The 8,575-nt window shown below is 40.2% G+C and overlaps 1 protein-coding gene across 1 annotated transcript; it reads left to right on the top strand.

Moving 5' to 3' along the window:
- The first annotated feature begins 3,564 nt into the window (after nt 1-3,564).
- Nucleotides 3,565-8,361, top strand: skida1 (SKI/DACH domain containing 1). The gene has a single exon (XM_079805682.1). It carries the CDS (start codon nt 3,682-3,684, stop codon nt 6,085-6,087), a length of 2,406 nt encoding a protein of 801 aa, XP_079661808.1. The 5' UTR covers nt 3,565-3,681; the 3' UTR covers nt 6,088-8,361.
- Nucleotides 8,362-8,575: the final 214 nt, after the last annotated feature.

Raw genomic sequence — 8,575 nt, 5'->3', positions numbered from 1 at the left:
ACAGGTCCAAAAATATTAGAGATATTTTCTCATCGTTCAATTTGGTCAGAACAACTGCATACCTGCTATTGAGCGGAAATTAATTGTCTACAAGTGAGACAATAATTATATAGAAGCATAAATAACTCTGATATCAATATAGCCTAAGAGTTAGTAATTTCATTTTCTTGCTATGTAAATTTGTACCATTATATATGTTGCCAATATTTATTTCACACATTTTATTTACAAAGAAAATCGTAAAAGCGGTGTTATTTAATAGCTTATTTTTAACATTCTGGTTGTTCGATGAAGCAGTTGCAGCAGGGCCCACAGTAAGGAACTGCACTACGACTAACGCTGAAGGATTAAAAGGAGACCGAATGCACTGAATCAACAGGACGACGACTAGGAAATGTAGCCTGGAGTAGCCTATCTATAGAGTAGCCTAACATACATTCCCTTGAAAATCTTTATGAACTAGAGTCTATTTATGTTGCCGCCCCTGCGTCGAAAGAGGTGGTAAAGCGTACATTCTATATAGTACCGATGTTAAATTTGGCACTAAATGGGCTGTGGGGATTAACACGAACCACTTCCACCACATGCAGCTCTCTGGTGCACGGCATAACCAAGTAAGCGCGAATGCAATAATGATACCATTTAACAATTCATCATCAATAGCAATAAAATTACGGCACAGAGGGTTTAATTGATCCTATATTCAGTGTGCCATAAAAGTATTTCACCCAAAAGGCCTAAACTAGCCTATATCTATAATCAATTAATATAAAGTGAAAATTTGATATTCTGTAATATCACTTCCAACTAAATGGTGTAGGCCTACTCTTAAAGCACCGTCAGTAAAATAGGCCTAGCCTATAGGCTATAGGCCTACTCAGCAAAGTTCAAACAATATGACGCTGGTTTGCTCATCATGACTGTTTCCCTTTTTTATAGGCTTTATAGGCACTAAGGATGATAGCAGGCAGGTCATTTGCATTCAGATGCTGGAATGATTGAAATTTAACAAATTTATGAATTATCAGTTTCCAGTGATTAGAAGAGTCATAAATCTAGCAAAACTTCGATTGCTTTTTGGTCCTAAAAACCACCTGAAAAGCAAGGCATGCTACGCCTCATGCTGCCTTCACCTGCTATCGGAATTATCCTAAAATGTCCTTGTTAAAAATTGGACAAGGACGCTCTCTCACGTCGTACTATTTACCACTGGGAAGCTCTGGGATAATTTTGATACCCAAGTTTCCGAGATGGGCGTGCCATAAACTTTAAACATGGGTGGAGGAGTGAACGATTGCTGCTGTGACTGTGATGGCCTATTATTTATTAGTTTTTCCCCCCACACAATAGCTACATCGCCTGTTCTTGACGTTAAAGTAGTGCATATTTACAAATATGAATAATAATTTTAAGTGTACCTATTGTGTGTTTTATACACAGCGACAATAGCCTGTATTTGACCGACATTCCAGAATCGTCAGCCAGATACAGCGCGGTGAATGATTTGGTTGTGAATGAATGGGACGCTAAATATAATGTTGGTTTTAATAAGATTTTACAAATAAGCAAGAATAAACCTGGATCCTGTTCTTTCCAACAACAAAGCACTTGAATGCGACGAACTGGTAATCACGACTTCAGAAGTGAGAAGTAGACATTTCCGATAGCACGTGATGGCAGCATCACTCCATGAAAACATAATATTCATCCACAGAAGCGCCGTGTATTTTTCAATGAACACAGTGGAAATTATGAAAACTGTATCAGGAGTATAGTGTTTCACAATGTTTTTACTAAGAGTTTTGTGAAATAATAAGTTAGCCTACATATGCATTTAAGTTTAACAGAAGAATTCCCGGTGAAATAACGTATGCAAAAAAAAAAAAAAAAAAATATTGTATTGTAGTTTAAATTACTTTTTTCCCTGTTCATTCTCTTTCCTCACCATTGTAAAACGGCATATGTCTGTACACTGACACAAACGGGGGAGGGGGAAGTCTTTGCTTGTGAAGACCCGTTATTTTCTCTTTCACGTTGGTAGGAAGTGGGATGGAGGCCTGATCTGTGAAAAAAAAATGGACTTTGTTCGACCGCAAAATAGTATGAATAATAGCCTATCTTTCTAACTCGCATACACTCGCAAATGAAACCTTGAAACATTTACCTGTAGGCCTACAAATATTCTTATTTAAATTTTGTCCACGCACATTTCTTACATTGTTCTCTATAAATTATATCCTGATACATCAGATCTGATTTTAAAATATGTATCAATTTATCAAAGGCTGGCTAAATTATTCCACACACATAAGGGGGGTTGCTTACACACACACACACACACACACACACACACACACACACACACACACACACACACACACACACACACACACACACACACACACACACACACACACACAGACAGATGTCACACACACACACACACACACACACACACACACACACACACACACACACACACACGCCAGCGCGCGCACACACACACAATGACAAAAAGCTGAGTTAATGTATACTGTGATGTATGTTGATTACATATGCAAATAAATAAAAAACACTATATACAATTGTTTACTAATCTTTTTTTCCATCTGAATTCAAATGAGCTTTGGGGTTGAAAAAATGCAACCATCGATATTTTCATTGGCTTTTAACTTGCCACTGCAAATAAACAATGTTTGCTTCAAATTCAAGGTTTTATCTCTGTCTGAGTTAAAAATGCTTATCTCGCTGAAATTAGATTACAAAAAATAATAATAATAACTGCATCCAATTTTGCAGAGTGCAGTATAAAGACATTTAAAATGGTGAACGCATCTAAATGAATTGCTACAACGACATCAGACAATGTTCAATTTGTTAGCGGCACATATATGCTGCCAGACCCGTTTGTCAGCGTTAATAATTTTTCAAAGTTGTAACAATACTCTTACAAAATTACTCATATTAATTTCTAAGCATGAATTTATCACGAGCGAATTATTAGCTTTAAGAGAAGTGGGATTACAACAGTATGGTAATTAGCTAGGGGGGTGGGGTTGGCAATGGGTGGAATATCCATTTTTATTTCATCACCTGTCAGTAACGTCCAATCAGCGTCGACTTTGGGGGCATTAATTGATGAAGGTGTCTCCAGCCTTGCTCAGTTCCCACTGTCATTTTATTTGTGACTAAACCAGCAACGGGAATAGCAGCTGCATTTTGGGCTCTATTTCTCTCTCTCTCTCTCTCTCCCTCACACACTCTCTCTCTCTCTCTCTTGCTCTCTCTATCGCTCACTCCCTCTCCTTTTCCCTTCCCTACTCTCTTCGCTTTTTATCCTTCTCACTGGCAGTGCAGTTCACCTTCCTCTTTTCCTCATGGCCAAATGGGAAGGGAGCTGAGGGAGCGCAGGTATACAGGAGCTCAGACAGGCAGCAGCCAGCCTGTCGGCAACATCACACACATTCCATCGATCATGCAGTGCTCAGGTCAATGGACTGATTGTTTTAATTCAAACAGGCCATTTCATTTTTATTTTTCTATTTAAAACTTTTTGTTCATCACGCAGTGTGGACATGTCACAGCCCATGCTGCACCGGTCAGCAGAATGCCTTGAAATAAAGAAGCAGCACTAAAGCTACTTTAAGGACAACCGTCGCGCTAAATGTTGGAATTAATGCAATGAAGAAAATGGGGGACTTGGAATCCGGTTTTGAGGAAATGCAGGGTGTAAAGCTTGGGTATTTGGTTATCAAAGGCAAACAGATGTTTGCCCTTTCTCAAGTCTTCACCGACCTCTTGAAAAATATTCCGCGGACTACTGTACACAAACGAATGGACCATTTAAACGTGAAGAAGCATCACTGTGATTTGGAGGAACTGCGGAAGCTCAAAGCAATAAATTCTATAGCTTTCCACGCAGCTAAATGCACTCTGATTTCAAGAGAGGACGTTGAGGCACTGTACTTTTCATGTAAAACTGAGCGCGTATTGAAATCAAACAAAAGAAGGGAAAAGACAAAAAATGCCTCGGAAAAAATGTGCGACGGCAAAAATCGCACATCTGCCAGAAGTGACTTTTGGAGAGAGAAAGTTTGGTTGAGTTTGCATGGCGTTCCACAGACTTTTTCATTCAAAAATAAAGCTGTTCGACCGGACCCTGTCCCTCGCACTCACTCAAATCTACCTCAAATTTACAGTAAATCCTTCACCCGTGACTTTCAACCGGTCTCGAAGTCGGCATCTACACCCTTTAAAAACTATGAAACAGATCAAATACCTGACAACTGTGTGGCTTTTAATCAGAAACATACGTTTTTTCGGCACGTTGTGAATCGGCAACCGCTGATCTATCAGTCCGCCATTGCAGCGCAGGCAAAGCACCAAGGCAACGCAGATCTACTTTACAAAAGGAAGAGGAAGCGCGAGAGCTGCGTGAGGCAGTTCTGGTCGAGAAGCAAACGCAGCCACCCGGTTTTGCTCGTCCCGAAGTGTTGTAAACCAAAAGTTCCCAACGGATCTTTGAGCCAGTTTCATCACCTCGAGCATGGATTATACGTCGATCCCCGGCATACTGGACATTTTCAGGAAAGCTGCAGCAGCGACACGGAATCTAGCTCCATTTCAGAACGGGTGAACAACGATTCGGATTTCGGGTCGAGTTTCTCTACCACCAGCAACTCCGGGACTTCAGATGAGGAGGAGGAGGAGGAGGATGACTCTCTGTCGGACTCTTCAGATGTCAGTAGCGACGAAGAGAGCTCCTCTCAGTCTGATTCCAGCTCTGTATCCAGTCAAGTTTCGGTGCAGAGTATTCGTTTCAGACGTGCAAGGTTCTCAAGTCTCAACACAAAAGCACCTCTGCTCTTACAGCCAACTTTTCACTACAGGCCTAATGTGCAGAACATAACCACTAATCAAGGAGTAACGACTACTTTGGATTGTGAAAGAACTGGCAAAACTCAAAAATCGGACTTCACGTCGTCCAGGGACGCACACAGGGATGGTGATGCCGCGAACGTGCAGAAGTTTTGCCCGGTGCAGACCTGTTTCCCAGATTTAAGAGAAAATGAGGGCTCTGAAGCACCATCGCGCCTTGAATTTTCAAGTGATCCAAAGACAACTGACAAAATTAAAGATATCGGGCTTACACCTAATGCAAATGGCAACAAGGCGTTTCCCCAACAAAGAATACCGGGTTCTGCAAACAAATGCTCCCAAGCCTTGATCTCCCACTGTGTTCAGGACAAAGAAATAACGGTTTGTAAGTCTTCTGATAGCAATCTTTCACTAGCAGCAAATTCCAAGAGGGAAGCAAAAACTTCCCTCAAATTGCCTTCACCTCTAAAACCTATCAAAACAGAGGCAGAGGAGCTCATCAGTACCTCAGGCCTTAACAATGAGGGCAACAGGGCAGTAAAAACGCCACCATTTTTACTCAACAACGTGAAGATTAAAGTCGAGGACAGCTTTGACGAATATGAATATGCAAATCATCTCCCGGAATATCAATGTAAGGTCAATGACGCTGATAGTCAGCGCATCTGTAATCATTTTAAGGAAACTGACCACTGCAAAGCCACCGAGAGCTGTGTTCAAAAACACCCTCCCTGTAACGAGGAATCAAGAAGCACTTTAAACACTCCTTGTTCCGAGGAAGGGGAATGCAAAAATGGTGCAAGGGTCAGAAAAAACTACAGGGCAATGCTTCTTGGTAAGAAAGCCGATAGTGTAAGGACATCCGCGAAATCAGTTGCAAAAGTTGACCGGAGCCCCCGTTCTGCCGGAAAATTCGCTAGCAATGAGGGATCGAATGAAGATTGTGCAGGCGCGAGCAAACGCAAACGAGCGAACACCAATGTAGCATCTCTGAAAAAGCCCTTCAGATTCATGGCGAATTTTCCCTCTCCGCCGTCCCTTGTTATTGGCAGCGATGGAGATTTGAGTCCCGCTTACTCTTTGAACTCTTTAAGAAGAAGTAGCCAACTGCCTCATCATTCTCACCCAGTGTGGAGATGGCAGCTCGGTCATTCAGTTGTTCCTCCGCCTCCAAGCCACAAATTCAGGAAAGCCTCTGTTATCCCTTGAACTGTTGTTTTAAGATCGGGGGAAATGTCTTAAAACTGTGACAAGCACTGATACCCGTATAGTTGTTTTGTTTTCATTGTTGTTTTCAATGCATACGTTTCTGGCCTGTTGTTATGTAGGAGCACACCGTCCTCATATAACACAGGCTGGTCTATTCATCGAGATTTGGGATTCGGGAATATACGGAGGGATTTATAATAAGCTGGCCTAGCAAAAACGGTTGCTTTCAAAATGACATTGTGGAGCTGTTTGATACCTGATGGACTAGACTCTCATGGAGCAAACGTTGGCTCATTTTGCAGGCAAGGTTAACCATCTCTCATAAGGATGGCGTTATAGTGATTGTCAGGTCTGTGTCAACTAAAATGCTGATTTTATTTTTTAAAACATCTGACTTTGTCGGTATATTTTGGGCCAATGTTTTTTTGTATTTTTTTTTGTATTTCCCTTTATGCTTCACCTACATACTGTATTTCTGAATTACTGTAGGCCGATGATCCATACCCTTCTTATTTATTCATTTTAAGGGAGCTCCCCAATTGTTGGCGCCTGGTTGTGTTCACTCACACACAGCACACCATAACTCTCACGGTAGGCCCAACACAATGGCCCACTAACTGACAATCAAGAGCTGTTTGATTTTGCACGATGTAATAGAGGGAAAAACACCAAATCGATTTCCTTTTATAGCACATTCATAGCTTAAGGTATAGAAACAGCTAAAGCACAAATTTACCATGCATTGCACTTTGCTAATGCCCATTAAGGTGAATTAGTGATGTGTTTTTTACTTTTCGATTTTCTTACGCAAAAGAGCCATCGCAAGTTAACCCAAAAACCTTTTTAATATCTGTAATTATTAATGTGGTGCTGTTTCCAGTATGTTCGTTTGCTTTTGAGAGGTTTTGTTAGTCGTTCTTATTGTACTTGGTGCCGATAGCGACCTACAGACAACTGCAAACAACATCGTTTTACATACGTGACGAAATCAAAGAAAAATACCTCGGTAGCGGAATATACACACATTCTGGTCAGGGTATACTTGTAAATGTTTATTTCTCTTTGACTCAAGTAGCCTTGTCCTTTTCGTATAGTGTTTTGATTGTATTTTACTTCTCTAGGCCTGTTTATCCGAGGATATGGATTACCTTGGCACTCGAAAGCGTAACCTTAAAAAAACATTCAAGTGTTAACTTGGTGTTTCACTACTAGAGTACCCTGCCCCATATAAATGCCTTGTGATGAATGTACTGTGACGTATCATATTTGTTTACTTCAGCAAAAGCAGACTGCCTCCGAAACAGGCCTTTAAAAGCAAATTGTTTCTTTGATTGGATCAGCCAAGGAACTAAATTGATAATTTTCTGATTATATTGCAGAAGAGCAAAAAAAAAAAAAAAAATACACATTCTAATTTCCTACAACAACAAAAACGAAATAAATACAAAACATGTGAGTCATCACTGAATAGGCATAGACTATGCAGATCTGGCTAAAGCGAGGCTATCGGGTTCACGTCATTCTGAGAAAACGCGTAATAGTCTTTAAGGGTATTTAATAGTATCGGCCCATTACGTGTGTTTTGATTAAAGTGTGCAAGTGGGGGTAGACACTATGTTGCCTATTAAGCGAAATTGCATCGCTTTCTGAATGTTCCAATATGCCATAGTGTGATAGCCTACTATGACAGGTGAATGATTAAAGTATAGTAGGCCTAGTTCTATATTTTTGTAATGCGACTATTTAATGTCTGCTCTCTCGAACGTATAAAAGGAACATTGTGTTCCTTTCTGTGTCAAAGTGCACTGCGGACTGACATAATAGCCATGTCGTCCTAACTTAACAGGAATTAATTCAAAACTAGCCAAATTAAACAGAATGTAGCACACACATCACAACCCTATTAAGTTAAAGAATTTCATGATCTCCACAATGAACAGAAATGGGAAAATGACTCACTGTAAACATGGTATTTGATAGGCCAGCGGCCTATATCTGGTCAAGGTGGACTTTGGTTTTTTTTTATCGCTCTGCTTTTGCTAAAATACTTGAGGTCAGATTTTGACATGATTTTTTCTTAAATTGAAGTCACTGGTGGTTGTTTATAAAAATGCATATTTATTTTTGTGATTTTCCTGTTTTTTGTATACCATTGTTGTGTAGGATAAATGCACTCGAAATGAAAACTTGAAAACGTGAGGTGGATTTTGAAGCACTTTCTTTTTTTCTTTTTATGGTGAAACTGTTCATTAAATACATCTGAGTGTGAAGTGACATGATCGTTCATTTTTAGCTTTTAAATAATTAGCCTAATATTCACTAGACCATAATCAACCGTTGTTTGCCCCTTGAGGTGTTGGGTAATATACGGTTTAAGCAAGATCAAACTTTAAGATAGGTTGTTTATTGTAAAGAAAATTGTTGGTGTGGGGGAGGGGTTTAGAAACTGATGGTCTCGTGCCCTGCAATACACACTATGCACTCAAGC

The sequence above is a fragment of the Gobio gobio genome (assembly GCF_949357685.1).
Source record: "Gobio gobio genome assembly, chromosome: 23".
Classification (NCBI taxonomy): domain Eukaryota; kingdom Metazoa; phylum Chordata; class Actinopteri; order Cypriniformes; family Gobionidae; genus Gobio; species Gobio gobio.
Note: the sequence above shows the minus strand (reverse complement) of the source record. Positions and strands in the feature narration are given on the sequence as shown.

Coding starts and splice junctions, on each gene's coding strand:
- skida1 (XM_079805682.1), top strand. CDS start 3,682: ATGAAGAAAATGGGGGACTTGGAATCCGGTTTTGAGGAAATGCAGGGT.